At 48.6% G+C, this 21,317-nt stretch overlaps 1 protein-coding gene across 4 annotated transcripts in view; it reads right to left on the bottom strand.

Annotated features, from left to right (window-relative positions):
- PPP3CC (protein phosphatase 3 catalytic subunit gamma) overlaps positions 1–20,549 on the bottom strand; it is a 38,649-nt gene extending 18,100 nt beyond the window's left edge. For all 4 annotated transcript variants that reach the window (XM_049830632.1, XM_049830634.1, XM_049830633.1 and 1 more), the window contains exons 1-3: positions 20,312–20,549; positions 4,259–4,456; positions 3,836–3,960 (exon numbers count right to left, since the gene is read on the bottom strand). In XM_049830632.1, the coding sequence (XP_049686589.1) occupies positions 3,836–3,960; positions 4,259–4,456; positions 20,312–20,363 (375 nt within the window). In that variant the 5' untranslated portion in view covers positions 20,364–20,549. The remainder of the gene's footprint in view (positions 1–3,835; positions 3,961–4,258; positions 4,457–20,311) is intronic.
- Between the last annotated feature and the right edge of the window lie 768 nt (positions 20,550–21,317).

The following is a 21,317-nucleotide window of genomic DNA, read 5'->3' as shown; positions in this document are numbered from 1 at the left end:
GGGAACTGCAAAAAGAATTGCTACCTGCAGCCCCACACAAATTCAAGAGGCGCTACTGCCAAACCTGCCCGCAATAAGCCACACCGTAATCTCTCGTACCATTGACAAAACCCAGCATTTACAAGAAAGTTATAAACATAAAGCCTGTCAGCTCTTCCCAGAGTAGGCACAGAAGAAACAGCACGGCAAAACTCCTGCATCCCAGTCCCACGTTTGGCCCACAAATCTACCTTTGCTTGTGCCTTATAACATTGACTGGATCTCTTTAATATTATTCTGGGTAAAACAGTGCATTCAATCCTGGCTAGATTACTGTACATACAATTCTGTAATTAGACAGCAATCATGTGTCCCATTGTAACTGGATTTGAAAAACTAGCCTGGCAAAGGTGTATGCCATTATCACGCCATTTTTACTGATAAATCTCCTCTTTCCATATATTCTATTTTTCATAATAATAATTGTTTCATTTTATAATTTAATAAAACAATTCTACTCATTGCATTCTGGCAGTTCTGGCTTCATGGACAAGGATGGTCCCTCATTGACTAACACGGCACAGACCTCTCTTGCGTAAGGGCTAGGAGACGTAACTAAAAACTTAAAGCACTTTGAAGGAAGCATCTTTCCCACTTGCAGACTGACGAGAGAATCCTTCATCAGGATGCTGTCTCATCAGCATCTCCAAATGGAGGTGTTCAGCCCAATTTCCATGCTGCCTGTCAGCCCCTTCACTACAACGTTTGAGTCCGTGGCCAGTTAGTCTCGCTGTCGCAGCGGGCTTTGTGGCACGGACTGAAAGCAAACACTTTGCAGAGTCCTCTTCCACTAGACATCAGCCGCTGCAGCTTTCACACGGTTGCTTCCCTCCCCTCTCCCCCCACAACTCTTTTCTTTTAAAAAAACACAACCAAACCACACTTCATGGCCTCATTATACTTACTGGGAATGAACATTTTTAAATGAGAATTTCCCTAAGCCAGAGGCCCAGAAATAATTTGTTGAAGACATCCAGCTGAGCTGATGAACAGAGGCTTTCGGGGTTTTTAAAGGTTTTGCCTGAGCCACAAACTGCTCCTTTTACCTTGACAACCAAATACTCACAGCAATGGGGAAAGCTTGCAAGAGTTATTTGGGCTGCTAATAAGCAACACGGTTTGCCTTAACACCTCCTTGGCCCCCAGTTTTGCATCTTGTTTCCTGATTGCCTGCATCAGGATGCAATTATACAATTACCTCCTATTTCATTCAGTTAAAAGGTCATGATTATCAGCTGCTCTGGGCAGGCACTGGATTCATATCCCCACCCAGCACATGGATGCACAAGTTTGTGTGGTGACTCATGAAAGCCTGATGATGCTGGCTCTCCACCTTCCCAGTGGTAAAAGCCCAGGGAAACCCGGATGCCTTTCCATCACCTGAGCCTCTGGGATAAAGTGATCAAAACTCCAAACCCAAAACATTCACAGATCAGCCATCTCTGCACTTTAGAGGACAGTTGCTACAGCTTTGCATTTTACAGAAGTCTTTAAAAAAAAAATATAATGCAAAGACACCCATTCAGCATTGCTAGATCTTTACTTGTAGTGATCCTCCAAGCCAGCAGCAAACCTCCTGTTGTTTCACCATAGAAATCAGTTTCTGCACACCCAGGTGGGAATCTCTTAAAACACATCGGCTGCACTTTGCAGTAGGTGGAAATAAGAGGCACACATCAATAGGAACAAGGGAATCAAGCCTTCTAGATTCTGCTTTATCAGTGACATTTGGATCAGCCCCCGCATGTACTAATCAAAGCCCACCCTGATTCGTGAAAGATCAATGCTAGCTCTGTGGGGTAATGGAGCACTTGGTGGCTTTCCCTCTGCAGACGCAGGGTGAAAGGGGAAGGAGGAGGAGGGTCAAGAGCAGCATGAAGTAAGAACTTTGTGCTCAGACCTTACAAAGACCAATTGCTCCAAGGCTTTCCAGTCTGAAAACACCAGGCTGCCTTGCACAGGCCCTGGGTTGGAGTGTCAGGCCACAACAGTGACCTGATGAGGTTTACCTATAATTTTCAAACCTTCTTCCTCAAAAAAAGTAAAACACCTCTTCCCACCACCTCTGTTCTCCAGGGTGGACTCATCATCCATCCCCCTGGAATTCTTCCATACTATCACAGCGTGGAGAGACAAGGGCACTGATCCCCAACTGTAGCACTCACTTCTGCAGATCTGGGAGTAAAATCCCCATGTCAGATCAATCGCAGGGTTAAGAGCTAAGAGTGGGAGAAGCACTCCACCACCCAGGATCTGTAAAATTTGTGCGTAGACACAGGGTATGACAACTCTCATTTGAAGGTTTCTTGGTTAACAGCAAAAAAAATCCACACCTTATCTCAGAAAGAGTTGCTGTGCTATAATATAATCTCTTTTCCAGGTAAATACACTTAAACTGCAAACCTAATTTGCACAAGCCAAGCCATTTAAACAAGCAGTCGGATGCTTGTTGTTCCCCTTCCTCCCCAGGGGTTATGGGGCTCCTCCTGCCAGCACCACCAGAAATCCCAATGGCCACAACCCCACCTTTCAAGCATCCGTCCCCGCTACCCCAGAAACTGCTCATCGTCACACCTTGGCTCACCATCAGTATTTAGGAACACACGAAGCGCAAGGCTGGAAGTAAGCCAGAACGCTACTAAAGCACAAGCTGTCGGCAGTACCCTCTGCAGAATCCTTCCAAGAACCGCTCGCATTAACTGCTTTCATTGCTGTCCGTGAGAATTCCTCCCCAAAATTTAACTGAGAAAGATTCCTCTGCAGACCCAACAGCTCAGCTATTCCTGCACTATGATATGCACCCTCCCTCTTTGAAGAGAAACCACTTACTCTGTTATTCCAGGCCAGTTTTGCCACCTTTCATGCCCCCATTTTCCCAAACACCCCCCGTTATGTAGCCTCCAACTGGAATAAGCACTCCTTTTCCACTCAGCTCTGCCTGTGAAACCAGAAGGCTGCAATCCCTTGGGGTTTGTGGCATTTGCTAATAGCTCTCCCATCCTGCCTGCCCTGTCTCTCACAGGTCTTCAGTGAGTTAGCAGCAGCCACGGGGACCCATCGATTACTTTGCCCTTTAAGACCAACAACTCGCAGTGTTACCCAATACTTGGTTGGTGGCATCCCACAGAGCTGCAAAATCCTAACATGATGCCAGATGTTTGGCTGATGTCTGTAAGGTGACAGTGTTACTGTGACAAGGCAGATTGTCACACAGGCACAGCATGGCTAGATACACAATTAAATGCCTCAGCACTAAGCTCGTGGGTCACAGCGAGATGTACAACAGCCTAGGTGATTTATTGCTCCTTTCTCCTGACCCCGTCTCTGGCATTGCAAGGTTGATGCTTTCAGGGGGACAGTAGGGAAGCAGCGACTCAGTAGTGTAGTGCTTTCTTTTCCCTGCTAAGCTGAATCCTAAGAGTTTTTAAACATTTGCTTCCCACTGCCTGGTAGGATCCTGTTGCCTGCAACATACAATCAACTCTCCCTCTTGTTCCCCTGACTGACAGCTACAAGTGATATTAAAACTTGAGTTCAGAAGCCAGAATTTAGTCATTAACCCCACTGCTGCTGTTTAACTCTGTCACTGGGTGAGGATCCAATTCAAAATCATGACATTTGGCCATTGCTTTTCTGCCAAAAATCATACTGTAAGTTACCTACAACATGTTCTTCCTTGCATGCAAAACTAGACTAGAGCATAAAATCCAGCATGAGAGGTCTGTATTTGCTAGTTTAGTTCAACACTTTTGGTTTGTTTAGTACGAGCACCCCCAAGCTCAACTTTATTTGTCACCTCTATACTGAAGTAGCCCCTGTCCACGTAGTCTCCCAGGAAGAGGTAGCGGGTGTTATTAGGTGATCCTCCAACTTCAAACAACTTCATCAGGTCAAAAAACTGCCCATGAATGTCACCGCACACTAGGGGAGGAAGAACAGCACAAAAGAGGGACAGAATTACATGCCAAGAAAAGAAAGGTCATGACAGCAACAAGGAGCATAGCATGGCTGTGCTCTGACCCAAGCCACCCCTGCTTTACATCCAGCTTCTGCAAAGATGTACTCGATCTACACCAGCAAAATCCCCTCTTCTGAGAGTTCAGGCAATTTAAAAAACCTTGTTGATGGAAGGAACACAGAAAAAAACCTGCTACTTGGAGCAGGCTGTGCTTCCTAGATGGCCCTTATTTAGGACTCCAGTCGCAGAAAGCTCTCTGACCTGTGATCGGAGCCTCCACTTCAATCATTGTCTTCTCATGCCTAAGGATGGCAGCCCCATCGTTGATGATCTTCAGCGCTGCATCCTCTTCCAGGCGCCCTTCCTTTACCAAGTGGCTCTTCAAGACGTCAAGCCTAGGCTTCCCATCCTCAAACACCTCCTTCAGAGTGAGCCGCTGCGTGGGAGGAAACGGGACAGCTGGAAATGGAAGTGAAAAAGTTAGCAACACGTCTCTTTTCGGGGGGAAAAAGAATTACAGTCTTTTCAGCAGAAGGCTTTCATTCCAAGCCTCAAGACGAGCATATACTCAGAAACATACTTTCACTGAAATTATGCTCTCAAATACCGAAAGAAGAAAAGCTATGCTGCCAGAGCAACTGAATACACCCCTCAGCATGTTTAAAAAGCCACCGTATGCAGACTAAATGCCATATGCATCCACAGAAAATGCGGGCACCAAAGCTGTCTCCTAATTCGGTGTGGATAGTTGTCATCGTAATGTTGCACTAAAACAGGACTGCATGCAAATATCAGCAAAAGCAGGAGAAAAACACACTGGTTCCCAGGAACTAGCAATTAAGGTAGGAGGACCAATATGTAAAATTCTCGCTTCTCAGGAAACCGCACATACCCACAAAGCAGAAGCTGCCTTTACCAGGCAACAGCCTTGCACCTCTCAGTGCGGGTCACTTCAAAAAGCTTAACCCCAAACTTAGTAATTGGTAAATCTTGATGGAATCCAACATTTAAGGCAAGTTAAGGCCTCATCTATTTGCAACACATTCCCTGCTTTTTAAATCTAGATAGAAAAACACCCCATCAAAAGCCATTATTATTATTTTCATGCTAGGCAATTGTATTATTTGTGAGAAGGTGACCTCTAGCAGAAAAGAAGCATATGAAACAAAAACAATAGTTACAAGTGAGAACCATCTGACTTCCTCATTTATGTTCTCCTGGGCCTGGCTAATTTAAAAAAGAAAAAGATGGAGAACACATGACCCCTGCATAATATTTAAAGGCTATATAGTGTCTTGATTTAAAATAAATTCCAGGAAGAAGGCCTGGATGTTTGGGAAAAAGAGAAAAACTGGAAGTAAAATCCTGTCAAACAGCCCCCAACGTGTGGCCCAGCTGCTGGCAGCTCCCGGACACCACAGAGCAATTTGCATCTTATCGCAGCGATGCAGCGCAGAGATCATCTCAGGTCCCGGAGTCCATTTCCTTCTCAAAACATCTCGAATAACCAGCATCTCCCTCAGCCCTCTGGGTTCAGCCCTTTCAACACCGCCAGGTCACACCAGGACCAAAACAATTACGACCAAGCCCTGCTGATGGAGTGATCCTGCAATATGGATGAGGAGGAGATGCTGGGATGGGTTTTGCTTTGGGGTGCTCCCTGGGGTGCTACACGCACAGCGGCACCCACAGACCCAAGAAAAGCCTCTTACCCCAGTGTGGGTACTGCAGGGAGCTGCCGCTCACCCTCCTGGCCTTAGGGACAGAGCACACCTCTGTGAAAGGTCTTGGAGGCACCACTGTCCGCAAGAATGCAGGCAGCCGGACAGACTGCCTGATCTTTGCTGGGCATCCCCCAGACTACCCCAAAATCTGGAATGCAAACAGGCCTTTTACAGCCATTTTAATGATGCCGGTGCCAGCCTGCTTCTGAGTAAGCAGTACCTCCAACACACCCCGCGTGTAACGAACCCACTCACTAGATAACGTACCATCGCTTCCACAGCTCCCGCTTCTGATGTGATCATGTCATGTGGTGAAAGACAGATTTGCACTTAACTGTAATCCAGCTAGAGAAGAAAAATATCTGATATGCAAATGAAGTTGATGTCCTTACCCATCACCCAGTAAAGACATCCCATATGCCAAAATATGTTCAATTTAACAGGCAAAGCGATAGCGCTGGTCAAATAATACAGTGACTAACAGTAATGCAACCGATCTCTTTTAAATGCAAATAGAGCAGGTATTTAGCTTGGAAACCCAGGGGGCAGAGAGAAAAAGCAGAGAGGCAGCACAAGAGATTCTTTGCAGCTGAACATCAATTTTCAAATAATGTGAAATGTAGGACAGAGGAGAACAAGAGCGGATATAATGAAAGGGGAGCCAGCGTCTGCAATAAGGTGGCCCTCTTTCATCAGTCTCTTTGGAAGTTTTGCTCTGCTGGGTGCTCGCTAAGTGCCCTGCGTGCCTTGAACGGTCCACGGCACACACAGTGCTTTCCCCACGGAGCTGCCAATTAAAGAGGTTTAAGCAAGACCCCTGCTTATACCAACACAGGCTGGACAACATTTTTTTACTGCATTTATAGCTCATCTCTACAGCCAAAGGAAAAAAAAAAAAAAGAAAAAAAAAAGACCCCCTCTGGTTACCGATGAAAAACTCGACATTTTGCAGAATTTCGCATATATTTCCTCCCCCCGCCCTGCGCTCTCTGGATCTGTGTAAGGATGGCAGTGCTTGCACTGCAGAAGGAGGCAGAGGGAATCTGCAGGTCTGACACAAATGGGTTCAGCTGGAACAAGGGAGGCCAAAAGGAGCTGGGTAGAAACGTGGGCATGGGACTCGGAGTGAGGGGCAAGGGAGGCTTTGGGACTCCCAGCCTTTAAAGTGACTGGAAAACGACTTGTAAGTACTTCTACAAACTGGGCAGTTGTCCTAGCATCTGCCATCTGACTCTAAAGGAAGCAAGAGTGCTTGAAGGTCAAACGATTTATAAGGAAGAGAACAGAGAAATGCGAACCGTTCAGCAACATACTCCCTGCTGTCCCAGGCCTTCAAACACGGCCACCAACTCCGGAGCCACCCTAACAAAGTAAAAAGCTCACCAAAGTTGAGACGAAGAGCTTAACGGAGATGACATGTGACCATAAGAGCAGTACTGCCCATCACACAATTCAGAAGAGATCCATGAAAAGCTCCTGGCATGGTCTGCTTTGCCTTTTCTTGGTAGCCCTAGTGAGCGGAGTTATGCAAGATAAAATATGAGGCTACGCCGATGTGAGCAGCCAAGAACTTTTATGTAAGTTCCCTCGCTGGCTTTGCACGGCTCCACTCCCACAAGAAGCTGGGCACGATAAGGAACCGGCTTCTCCTCTGCTGTGCCTGTCTGCCAGCCAAGCTGCAGCCAGCACGGAATGCAGGAAGAAAAACCTGCTTCCGAGATGCCAGAGAGACCAGCGCCGACCTGGGGATGCACACACACAGCAAAGACATCATGCTAGGCAAGGGATTACTCCACATCACCTGTTTTCTACTTGCTATGCTTCCTGCTAACCCACTCCCAAAAAAGACTTCTCAATTCCCCAAGCCGGTTGTGCAGCGCTGGAGCAGACACTTGTGCCGCGGTGCACCCAGAGCTGTCAAGCACTTCAAAAGCTTCGTGGGGGCTGCATGAAAAAATCCTGCACACACCAGAGAGTCACGAGAAGCATGCACTGGAGGCAGAGTGCTGGGAAAACCAAAACCCAGCGATGCCCATTTCCCCCATGCAGCAAGGGATGAGGATGAATACTTAAGTAATTAGTGCTGTCAAAGCAAGTAATCCTGTTAGCCAGCATAACCTGTGTAAGGGCTTTAGTCAACTCGGTGCAAGTGGCTATCTGATGCACAAATATCCACTTTTTTAAAGATCTGAATTTTATCCTTAATAATGCTCAATTCTGTTGGAGTGACCAGCACAGCAGGAGGGTGCAGAGGAAGGGGGCTGCTCCTGCAGCCAGCCTGGGCTCACAGACATGGGAGCAGTTCTGGCACAGCCGTCAGAGCAAAAGCTGACCTGAAATCTTGCACCCCCAGGGCACTGAGAAGGGTGGAAGAGTCTTGCCCACTTCCTGTTCCTATCTGCAAAATGGGGAAATAACTCCTTATCTCACAAAAAAATGCCATGGCTACTCCCAGAGTGCCCAGGCTCACCCTCAGAGCCATCTCCTTCCGTGCACTGCCCACAGACTTTAACGAAAACAACCGATAAAACATTCACAACATTGGAGCAGCAATCGCTGTGATCTTCGTGCCATCTTCCCTTTGTACACAAAACCACGTGTTGTACCCAGTTTAGTTTAAATAGTGAAATCTTTAGGTCTCAGACTCATAATTTTGCAAGGGCATCAAAACACACTCTGTAGATCACTCCTAAGAAGACTACAATTCCCACTCTACCAACAGGACATAGGCTGCTTGCCAAAACACAAACAAAAGGACACAAATGCAAGTGAACTTTTGAGGTGTAAAATGGATTAAAAGGTCAGCTGTGCTCAAGGGGCTTCAGTAAAATGAAGAGGATAAGGATATCTTTGCTAGAGTATGGTGCAAGACTCCATTTGCTGCAAAATTAACACAGATTTTATTTGCCAGACCAGTAGCAAGTGGGTATTCCCAGCACTCCAAGAGGACATGGATAGCTAAGGATGGGAGAATTCGACAAAAAGCTGCCTCTCAACCACCAAATCTACAAAACTAGAGCATGACAGCCCATTCATTTGCCCCTCAGTGCAAAAAGACTGTATTCCTCCAGGAGAAAAGCATGTGTTGCGTTTCTACATCCGTACTTAAGCTATGCCCCTATTAAGCTTCATCACAGCTCTTCCAGCACAGATTGGGTTGGACCACGTAATCTATCATGCTTCTTTGTAAGAGAGTGGTTGAAACAATGCTGAGATCCTCTCCTTCCAGAACCGGAGGCAGTAGCAGCAGTCAGAGCAGGGCTGACTGATCCACACCTCCAGAAAGAGCCAGTACCATGGAAGAGAAAACAAAGTGATCCTCAAATTATTGTTTATATATCTGAAAGTCCCTTGGATTGGTACAAAGCAACAAAGTGAGATTCATTACTGAAAAAGGAGCAAGTACTATTTGCCTGAAGTGGCAGCTACAGCAAAACTCAGTTTGTTCCCTGAGTGTTTGGGTCTCTAAGGAAAAGAGGTGTCCTCCCACACTGGGACATGTGGGACTTCAAAAAATCACCCAGGATTAAATATGCTCAATAACAAACTTGAGAGAGATTTCTCTGCAACTCCTGACGCCCATCTGGGAGTGAATGTGAAGGGCAGTGAATGCAATAGCCCCCTTCCCTGCTTGCTCCTCATCAAATGAATGATGTTACAGATAGATAGTTGAACAGATGGTTACAGATGCACTTTGGGGAGGAAAAAGTACATTTTGGGCAATTTGAAGCAGCCAGTACAGCTCAGACAAAACTAAGCACAAGTAAAAGCTGTCTTTTTCTTATGCTGAGACACATGACGTAAGGTACTAACAGCTTCCAATTACTGCACTCTCTCCACCTGTGCTGGAAGGCATCTGAAATATTTGACTGACATTCGGCTAAGGGTTTGACGACTGGGGATGACAGATGTCCATCTGCCACAACGGAGATCTGGCCGCCACCGAAGCTGGACCTGGCTGTCAAAGGTAGAAGCATTCACAGGGAAAAGTCTGTATGGGAGCCATCTGTACCCCCTTTGAAAGGCAAAGAGAAAGCTGCCTCCTGTGCTGAGCTGTGCATAGCAAGAGCAGCAGGTCAGGGTTTTTTTTCCCCAATTTCCAAATAGCCCAATGTTATTTTTATCAGACATTTCTATTCCCATTCACACCTAACCTACATTCATCTATTCAAAGTTGAGTCCAGGGCTCAAACAGAGCAAGGCAACGATCCGGAGAAGTTCAGCAACGAAAGGCAACAGCAATGCCATTTTGTGCTTGCAGAAAGCCTAAGTTTCAGGATCATGCAGAGCTTTGACAGTCATTAACGGGGAACTAAACCTTGAAGGCAAGTGATGCATGCCATCGTTACCTACAGCAACGCTCTAGCCAACCTGCTTCAGTGCTTCCCTATTTGGGAGTCCAGATCAAAAACAAGGATGGGTTGAAGCTCAACAGCTAGAGTAAGCTTGTCAAATTCAAACTTGCTGTTAGTCCTAATATTTATTAGCAGCTACCCACTTTTCCATGGAATAATCTTTATTTTCTTGAAATTATGAACAATACAAATTTCTGGTCATAAAATGCTGAGATGTCTTTGCTTTAAGAATCCCTGTGCTGGTTCGCATGACATTTTCTCTCCCCTGGGGTGCCTCAGGGCAAGTTTACATGAGAGTCTGCAAAAACAGATGTATGCTTGATACCAATTTTTCAAAGCCTGGACCAAGCCCTGACAAATAATCTGTGTCATTTTTCAGTCTGAAGCAGTGCTGGCACAGGCATCCTGACCCTGCTATGTCAGAGAAGTACTGCTCTCTCCAGCTACAGAAGCTATGTGGAAACAAAGTGATCACGACGTAGAGCAATACATAGCCTCCCACCACCTGAGAAAATAAGTAACTTCTCCCCTTACCACTGGATTGTGCTAACATAAATAACATTAATATCTCAGAAGAGTCACCAAGTAAAGCAAACACCTTCCTTGCATAAATGCAGCAAGAGCCAGAAATTATTACTATTGCCATTTCTGTCTGCCCTCCTCCAAACTTTTGCATGTTCTTTCTAATCTTCTGAGGGCAGCAATTTTCCTTTCTTGCAATGAGTAAGAAACCCCAGATTTCAGAAGGTCCAAAGACTCACAAATGGAGAAAAAGAAAAAAAGGGGGAAAAAAAAAAAGAGTTTTGTTTCTCACCCCTGGAAGAGCTGTAGGAGGACCCAGCCCTGCACACAGTTCCTGCACTGAGCATCAACCAAAACCATCGCACACCCCAACCCTGTTAACAGAGTATCTGGCACACAAGACTTTGGTATCTTTCTCATCCATTTTGCCAGTCTAAATTCCTACTGAATGGCAGCTCCTTCAAATATAGAGGAGCATTAAATGCAGTTCCAGCTTTATACAAAACTAGTCAGAGCTGTGCTGCTAGAGCTGAAGCTGGCCTCCCAGTGTGCAACTGGTTCAGAGAGCTTGCTCTGATTCTTACCTTGAGCCAGATTCCTTTCTGTAAGACAACCAGAATATGCCCTCACAATAACCCCAAAAATATCTATATTGTGTGTTGAATTCTATCAAGCTGAATGATCTCTTTGAAGGGGGAGAGAGACAGTCATCACAATACCAGAGTGAAGCGAAATGGAGAAAGACTAATCAACTGAACCGTTCCCACCAGCAAATCTGTCTTTACCTTACCAACTACCTTTCAGTCATTCAAGGCGTAACACCCAAATTTTGAGGCCATGTTGACTTTCGGTTACTAGAATCTGGCACACGCAGTCTGTGAAGAAGCCAGGTGCATTTAATTCCAAAAAAAGCAAGCGATAAGTCCTGTGCATCAAAACACAAATACAAACATAATGTGTGCCAAACGAGCATAACCCAGGCCATGCTTAAAGCACCCACAGACTGGCAGAAATACTAAGTGCAAAGCCAAAAGGCTAGAAAACCATAAAAGCTACCTAAATCAAAAGTCCATCTGTGCATTGCAGAAGCCATACAGCTTCTGCAACTTTATAGCTACCTGAACTGTGTTCATGGACTCCTAAAAACTTTAATTAGGATAGAAGGTAATTATCGTTAAACTGTTCTGATGGCAAAACATCTAGCACGGACAGTAAACAGTGTTATCAGACTAGGGGAAAAAAAAAAAGGTGTCTTTGCCAAAGTAAACGGCAGCTACTCAAGGAGGGTTCACCAACAGAGCTGTGTGCCAAGGTTTGCCATGGTAGGCAAGCCCAGAAGCAGCTACGATGGCCCCTTGTCGGTCTGCTGACCCGCGAGGTGGAGCTGGCACTCTGCTCCTTCTCCACGCTCCTCAAGGAGCCGGGTGAGATTAAAACCGGGAGTATTTAATTAGAACAGAGGCGACTTAAAACTGTCACTGCACATCAGCCGCCCAGCTCTCAGCCAGGAGAGCTGTCCGCAAAGCTTTCCCTGCGTCAATCGGCTATTCATGCCGGGGCTCCCGCCCTGCCACCGAAAACGAAGCTGAACCTCGGCCATAGCCGAGACCCAGATCCATGCTGTGCCAAAGCACTCTGCGGCTCAGAGGCTCTCTCAAAAATGTACTCGGTGCGCACTGAATTTCCTCAGCCTCCTCAGGAGTGATGCAGACATTAAAATCATACTTGCTTGCAAGGTCCGTCAAGTTTCCAGCGCCCACATTGCTATGCGTAGGTCCCTCTCCTAATGACCAGCACTGATGCGGATTTACCTGGGATTGTCATTGAGACAATCTGTCCAGAGCGAAGTCCTCTGCTGGGGACACAGGCTCCTTACATCACTGAGTGCCAACTCGCTAGCTACTGTCAAGGAGAGCACATAAGCCCTCAATACCAGCCTGGAAAAAAATCTCTTTTTTTGACCCTCAAGCGCTATAGACTTTCCGGCAGTTAAAAATACACTTATTCCTACAAAACGATCACTCAACAGCACACTGACCCACAGCAAACCTGGTGTCTTCCTCTCAGTGTGTCCATCGGTGGGACGGTCTCTCAGCCCACTCAAGGGGGTCACCGCTAAGCTTGAGTGAAAAAGAAAAAAGAAGGAAAAAGCCGAGGTCTACAGCAAACAGCTGCAGCTACTTAAAAAAAAGTGAGCTCACCAAAGGAGACGGGAGGGGATTCCTAGATGTCAGCAGGCAGGGAAATTCACCACCTGTTTCACAAGGTTAGCAAGCTGCCAGCACGTCCACTAATAGATCATTAATACAAGAACAGCGGGGTCTTTGTGTCAAAGGCAAATCCCCCACCTGCTGGTGAATGTAAATCTGACCCCACCACCAGCAGCGGCAGGGGAGGGGGGTGCTGGCTCCCATTTTAAAGCTACTTTAAGCAGACACAATTTTGCAAACTTTCAAGATCTCGCTCAGGACAACACTGTAGGCAGGCTGTTCCACATGGGAAACCTTAACAAAATAACACCCAGAAACACTCAGGCTGGAGCCCAAGCACTGCAGTGGAAGCATGCAGAGCCCAGCCTGCAGGCCCTTGGAGAAGTGACTGTTTCATTGCATCCAGCAAAAGGTGGTCACATCACCAATAAACAAGAATTTGAGCACTTGCAATCCCCACTGCAGCAAAAAAAGACCAACTCATACACAATAGGGGTCTCAGTTTCTCTTCTCTTCCCACCTCACGCCTTAATGCTTCAACCTGAGCTGCATTCGCACTGGATCAAAATAGCGTTGGTTAAAACATTTCTTGCAATGCACTTCCCCAATGTTTGACATTTATACCCACATATCACCTTATAACCACACAGACGTGCAGACGGTCTGAAGGGAGCTGCAAACTAATTAAAATCTTGCTGGTGGCCATACTGGAGATCAGCCAGAGCAGCTTTCTTGCAAACCAAAGAGTAAGTAGCCCAATAAATGGGCTAAGTAAGTTCTAGCAATGCTTTCAGAGCAGCTTCACAGACATTCGCGTGCCAGGGACGGAGCTTAGTGACAGGAGCCCCCAGTTATTGCTGAACCAGCAAAACCAGCCCTCTGCGCCTCTGTCTTCCTCTGGAAAACCTTTGTGATACATATCCGAGACATCACCTTTGGGATAATATTCTCACCGCTGTTTGAGAAGCCATTTTACCACGTTCGCTATACCTCAGTGACTGATAAAAGGGAATATTTTCTACAGCAGGCTAGGGAACCGAAGATTCTTACTGGGATCACTGTTGACACCGCTCCTCCCTGTTTTCCTGAAATTTACCCCGTACTGCTTGTCCTACACAAGGGAGATCCTTGCACACTCTCACCAGATAAGGCTTAGAGCAGGGAAAGTGCTTTAAACTCACGTCTTACAGCCACCACCATTGCAAAGGTATTCACTAAAGGCAGGAAAGCACTCAGAAGCCAGGAGACTGATGTAGACTTTTGGAGAGAGAAACCCCACAAGCCCTCTCACAGCGGCATACCCAGGCTCCCAGCTGGAGGAGGTCGCATTACTCAACACGCTCACATCCACCTCTGCTCCTAATGGAAACACAGCAAGATCCTATTAAGGTTTCATAGCTGGAGACGCTGCAGCCAGAGACAGCAGCAAGGTTTTGCTTCGGAGGCTGCAGGTCTTAAGTCCGGGTGCAGCCTGGATAGCCTGATGCTCCTCCTCCCTGCCAGCGAAATCTTTAAAAGCTGCACTGAGATTTCTTTTTCCTACCTCTTTTGAGCACCCTCTGCATGCAGGAGCACCCACCCTTCATCCTCCATCTCAACTCTGGTCCATGCCATCCTAACCAGAGATGCTCTGGGTGCAGAGCTGCTCCCCATCCCTCCCTCTGACCCTACACCAAGCTCCCTGCCCTGAAGTGTCTTCCCAGTACACTTGACCCGACTCTTAAGTGTCATCAGCGTATGCCTCTTCGGCACCATGAGCCTGGCAGACCAGCCTCCAAGAGCCATTCAGAGCCAAGTCTTGCATTATAGGATAATGCTGATGCCTTTACATAGTCTGTTTCCTTGCTCCCGCTGCTTAATGATGTCTAATTCCATTACCATCCAAGACATTAATGCACTGTACATCTAGTAAATACACTGGCCATCCCAGCACAATCTGCAGAGGAGTGCAAGGGATTGAACAGGGAACACCTGGAAAACCAGCCAAGCCGGGAAGGATCCCGGACAAATATAGGTCTCCAAGGAGTATCTTTAGATTAGCAGGCAGCTCTGCCCCCACCAAGACCCCAGGATTTACCTAAATAGCTCCCTTCATCACAAGCAGCCCAGCGTTCATTGCTATTTTAAGCCAGCACCCTGCCCTACTTCCTAAGGAACAGCCTGCCTTCTCCTGCCCATGCAACCAAATGAGCACCAAAAACATTACAGCTAGAGGAGACAAATTCTTCTCAACTCTGCCTTCTTTTATTAAATGAAAAATACTATTTCAGCACAGTACCTAGCTAATCGGGGCTCATTTGTTCTAATTGCTACAGAATGGGCCCTCCAAGCAGCCAGCGCAGCCTTGAACCGGGAGAAATGGGATTAACCTTTCACAGGCTGATAGCCAGATAGCAGGGAACCAGAAAAAAATATATTAAACATGGGGGGCTCCAGAGGGACACGACCTTCCCTCCTCTCCATCCCACCTCCAGCGCCAATCTGAAGCATCTGGTGTTATTCTCAGAGGAAATAAATAAAAAGACAGCCCAATCTGCTTTCCCTGATGCCTTATCGCAGTTTTCCAAACAGGTTTTAGTACCCAAGGCTAGTGTTGGGGTTTACATTTTGCCACCAGTGGTGGCATTTCTGTTAATTAGCATGGCAGCAGAGCATCTCTGTTACAGGCTACAGAGAGCCCTGGCTCTGGGAAGTTTCATACACAAAAAAAGGGTACTGTTGGCTCGCTCTGGGACAGACGAGGGCTACATGAAGCATACTAGAGCTGAACAGCTTGCATTACCCTAAGATGCTTGCAGAAGTGCCACTTAGCACTGCATTCGACTTCCGATTCATTTTTGGATGAAGTGCCACATGATCTGGCAAAATCGGCACCAATTCTGCAAGACCCAGTCTCAGCACAGCCAGAAACCTATCCCTTTTCCTAGCACATCCCATTTACAAATAACAAAGCATCTTTCCTGCAACAAAGACTCCCCAAAAAACAGGTTCCCAAGTAATTGGGAGAGATCCTATGGAGTTCATGCTTTAAGGGTTATCTACACTCAGGACCTTCTTGAGCTCTGTCCAGACAAGTTGCTATATTATGACACAACTTGCTTTTTAAAGATCCCACCACCGCATCTTGACCCTGGTGGTATTTGCACTTTTCCTCTGGCACACCCCAGGTCTGAGAGCATGCACCTTGGCCTTTACCTCCATTTTTAGCCATTTACACAGCTCTTTTTTCCCCTCAAGTATTCCTTATTAGCTACAAAATAGCAACACTAAACAAGACAAACCAATTAAAGCATTTCAGAAGACAAACATGAAACGAACAGCAATCACAGTGATGGTACTACATCTTTTTTCTTTTCAATGACCGCAATTTCCCTTGTATTTAAGATTTTCCTGAGCCTTTCCTTGCTTTCCATGCAATTACAAAGCTACTTTGACTTTTGTATCGGCGCGCTGTTATAAAAATTCTCTACAGCTCCCAACCTACTGCAACTGGAGAAAGCCCAATGCTCGACCATCCAACTGCATTTCAAGAGTAGTAGTTCATATTAAAAAGAAGGTAGGAAGGAATCTACACATTTTTCATAAACTGAAAGCATCTTCAGCCAACAAGATGAACTAGCACACCCTCTGAACCCTATCCACTTGGCAGCAGCGCGGGGGAAGCTCTCCAAAGCCTCTGAAGACGGCATCTATTGATCTGATGCCGGTTTTCGGCTCCCCAGAGGCACGGCTTCTGCTGAAGGCACCGGGAGCCTCGCTGAACAAATCCCGTGAGATTGGACTCCATGCCTCTAGCAGCATCTCTGCCATGCTACAAAGGCACGCGTTCACTGTGTGGAGAGAAGGGGAGCAGCTCGTCGGGTGTTTCCTGTTCAAGCATCACCTCACCCAAACTGAACACGCAGGTGGTATAAGATATTGCTGGGGTAAGCGTGCTCAGATTGCCCCACCGTTCCTTCACTCCCACAAGCTTAGCTAGGTATTAAACAGATGATTTACAACACATCTGAGAGGTTCACACCACGAACCAGGCAGCTGACATGTAAGAGAGCATCACGTCAGGGGTCTTACATTCCATACATGCACTTTAAACATCTCTCAGCTGGGGAAAAAATAAACTAGATATGCAGAAAGGTGCCTGAAAAAGCCTTATGAAAGTTCTTATGAGAGGACAGCAAAGCGCAAACTTGAAAAACCCACCTGTTTACAGGACACTTTTAGTTACGTGGTCTCAGCACTGGTCCCAGCTTTACCGCCACTGCACAATTCCTCAATGTCAACCCACTGATGGCGGCTCAGTCTGCCTATCTACAGAAAAGCAGAAACCTAGCAGTTCTTCATAAAACATAGCACAGGCACTACTGAACAGTACGTGAATTAGGCACATCACTAACTACTGACAAACACACAAGGGCTGCCAAAAAGAGGGCACCGGATCCTAGCTGCTCCTCGTTCACCAGCTTTCTAACAGTGCAACGCTTCAATAATACACACATACAGAAAATCGTTCTAGATTATTTGCTCTGGCTCAGCCAGGTGTCTAAATACCAGTACCCTAGTTTTTTAAAAGAATTTTTCACGGGTGCAACTGCAAACACAGTAAGCTGGGTTGCCTTCCACCGTTCAGCCATGCTCACGTGTCTTTGGAAAGGATCCTCACAGCACACAGCTACGCTTACCACCGCTGTTGCTTCCCAGAGGACGTCGCACCTTGCAGGCATGATTCACTGGAGGTAGAATGAAGCAGGATCGCTTCTGTGCAACAAAAAGCTCTGCAGGTTTGTTTTCACGGGGCTCAGGGCGGGAAGACAACCACCACGGCCGAGTCCTGAGCTTGAGCATCCAACCTATGTTTGTCAGGGGCACTGCAGCAGCCCAAAGCATCGCGCCCACGTGCCTGTGTAATGTGTATTTCACAGGCTGTGGATTCATCAGTTAATTCAAGCCTATCTTTGGCCTAATGTAGATAACCAGACCTAGCTAATCACTCAGATTTCCAGCATAACCACCCCAAGTGCTCTTAGAGAGCACCAAGTCTGAACATTAATGATCTCAGTTAATATCAGACATCAGTTTGCTGCTAGAACTGGGCTACTACTACAAAGCAATTCTCGACATACCCTAAAATTAGAGATTTTAATAATGAACACGAAGCTAGGCGAGTACAAGTTTAAGCACAAAACTGAGACAAATGGAAACACTGTATTTCTCCTGACTAAACATAATTACAGTTAACACTTCTACAGGGCTCTAGAGATGTAAATATATAGGTTAAACATAGTTAAAATTCTACATCCTACTTAATTGTAGGCATTTTCAATTGAACAAAATTAGCTTTTATCTTCAGGTTTAAATTATTAATAAGCATGAACAATGTCACCACCTTTAAACAATAATCACAACCATGGAAGAAGCTATTCCTCCCCAGATTTCTAGAGACACTCGAATCAGCGTCCCAAGCGTACCTGGGGGAAATCAAATCCTCTCCTTGACAAGTTCCCGTGGCTCTCGGAGCATTAGTGCATGGAGTGAGCAGGCTCCAGCCAACGCCACGAGCCTCCACCCCACCTGGCTACGGACTAATTACCAAAATTAGCGGGGGCCATCCGGATGCGGCAGGGTTGTCAAGCCCCCGAGCGGCATTGGTAACATCGGCAGGATTGCTGATAGGGTTTCCTGGGATCTGGAAGCCCGAGCAGCAGGGACAGCATGTCGGTACGGACGACTCAGCTGAATCATAATGGCTGCATTGACATTACCTTCCCCGAACAAGGCCAACCTAAACACACGCAGCTGCCTGGGATTTAGCAGGAGATTTATGGTTCACACCGGCCACTCGGGCTGCCTGCAGACCTACAAATCACCAAGCCGCATGCACGGCTCTGGGGAAGACCCCGGGTCCCCCAAATCCATAAGCCTTCCAGCCTTATTTTGAGCAGCATGCTGAAAGCAACCCACGAAAGACACCCGCCGTCAGCGTGGAGCTAACCAAGCCCGAGGGGCCTCAAAGTGCGGGCTGCCACCCTAGTCCACTCTCCTTTCATTTGAGGCCACAGTTATTAACGTTTAAACATGTGATCAGCCACATGACAGGCTAAAAAAAAAAAACCACCAAAAAAACCCCCAAACAATTTGGACCCATCCAGAGGAGAAGGTAGAGATGGCAGCATGCATCTCTCTGGTGGGCACACCCCATACCCGTATATTATAACCGTTCCTGGGAAACCGCTCCTTTCATCAGCCGACTTGGGGCAGCACTACTCCCTGCAAAGATTCAAGCCATCCAGGCGAGAAGCTTTAATAACCGGGCGATTGTGTAACTTTGACAGCTGGGTGCCTCTCGGCTACAGCGGTGGGTGCTGAGCAAAAGTTTAAGCGAGCGAAGGCGCACAGTGGATGTTCCCCAATGCGTGGGTACGACAATGGCACTAGATCAATTAGGGCAGCGAAATGTACATCATACGAGCCTCCTCCTAATCCAGGAGTTTCTCAGCTAACGTATTTCTCTCCTCGTTAACTGCTTCGGTGTCTTCTGCTCTTTCAAAAATAGTACCTACTATAATGGGTCCTGAAGAGGGGGCCAGCTGGCACCCGCCTCGGGGCATCAAAAGAGCGAATAGGGCTTTGGGGGAGGCAAGGCACAGGCAAGCAGGCAGGGAGCTGCCGGAATGAGGGCAGGGTGAGCTCTCACCCCCCCCCACCCCAATTCTCAGGGGAAGATACAAAGCACGGCCAGGCCAGCCCCCTGCTTCCACCCAAAGCAGGGTCTCAGCACCCCAGGCTGGGGGGCGAGGACCTCATGGCTGTGAAGGAACACAACGCCTGCCTCAGCTGCCCCCACCCTGGGCTGGCACCTCTCTCCTCCGAGCCCACTGCCCCTGCCCTCCTCTGGGCACTGGGCTCTCCCCAGGACGGGGATTCCCCCCCCCGAAGCAGGGCAGGGATGCCAGCCCCCCCCCGCCCCTTGCCACCACCTGCCTCCCGCTACCCGTGTGTCCACATCCCCATGGGGCCGGGGGTCCCCCAGCCCATCACCCCCGCTGCAGGACCCTCCCCCCCCCCCATCCTTCCACTGCACCAGCGTGAAGACCTGCACCAAAGGAGAAATGAGGCAAGACTGCTCATCCTCTTACACCAGGGGGGGTGGGGGGGTGATGTGTGCCCCCCCCAAGCCAAAAATGTGTGTGTGTGTCCCCAGACTCCTCTCAGAGCCGGTGCCGCCCCCAGCCTCACTTATAAACCGAGATGCCCCCCCCCCCCCCCCGGCTCCTCCGCAGAGGTTTCTGCCAGACAAGGGGGACCCCCCCCCGGCCTGCCCTCCCCACTCAGGGCTCTCCCTCAGGAGGGGTGCCCCACCGGAACACCACCACCCCCACCCCCACCCCCAAAAAAAAAACCCCAAACCCAGGCTCCCCCCTACCCAACGTGCCCCCCCCCCCCCCCCGGTCAGTGCGCGCCCCCCACGCAGACAGGGGGCGCCCTCGCCGCCCCCGGCCCCCTCACCCTTGACGATGCGCTCGGTGGTCGGCAGCTTGTTGTGGCCGCGCCCGGACATGGTGAGGGGACCCCGGCAAACCTGGGCCGCTTCGTACCGGCCTCCCCGCTCCCCTCACCAAGGAGGGGACCGCGGAGGTACTTCCCGGCGGAGTTGAAGCGGGTCCCGAGTGCTGGGATGAGCCGCTGAGGTGCCCCCGGCGGCGGCGGCGGCTCCGCGGCTGCTCCGCTCCCCTCCCCCCTCCCCCCGCCGCCACACCGCCCTCCTCCCTCTCTCTCCCCCCCCCACCGCACTGCGCAGGCGCCGCTCTGCGCCCGCCCCGCCCCTCCGCGCCGCGCCTGCGCGTCAGCCGGCGGGGGGAGCGGGTTGGTGCGGCGCCTGCGCTGCGGGTCACGTGAGTGCTTTCCCCGGCCCCTTTCCTGCCGCCATCTTGGAGGGCAAGGGGGTGTTGCTAGGCGACGGGAGGGCGGGAGGGGGGCAAGATGGCGGGAGGGCTGTGAGGAGAGCGGCGCGATGCCCCTTGCCTCCATGAGGCCAAGGGGCTCCTCACTCCTCAGCAGTCCCCTGCCATGGCCTGGTTCAGGGCCGAAAGAGAAGGGGGGGGGGAGGGGAGGGGGAAGACATAGCAGGTAAAAATAAACCTCCACCGCACCCATCTGGCAGCACAGACTGGGAAATCGGGCACGGGGCGTGCAGCATTCACGCAGCCCAACAGCTTGTGGCATATGGGGAAGCAGAGACAAGCGTTAACACTCCCATTGCAAACAGAAAGAAGGGCTAGAGCTTATTTGAGGGCCAAGGGCGACCCCAGCCAGCGCAGCTTGCTGGTTTTAACCTTTCTGCTGAAGTGGGTAACTGAGGTTGCAGGCGTTCATCAAAGCATGAAGATTTTGCAGCAAAAACGAGCCCACCTGAAGCCTCGATGCACAGGCCAGGAGCACTGCTGTCTGACAGGCCCCTGGAAGAACTGCACCAGTGCTGAGGAGGAGAGAAAGCAAGTCAGATGCATTCTGT

The sequence above is a fragment of the Accipiter gentilis genome, chromosome 28 (assembly GCF_929443795.1).
Source record: "Accipiter gentilis chromosome 28, bAccGen1.1, whole genome shotgun sequence".
Classification (NCBI taxonomy): Eukaryota; Metazoa; Chordata; class Aves; order Accipitriformes; family Accipitridae; genus Astur; species Astur gentilis.
The sequence above is the reverse complement of the archived record's forward strand: the minus strand, read 5'-3'. Positions and strand labels throughout refer to the sequence as shown.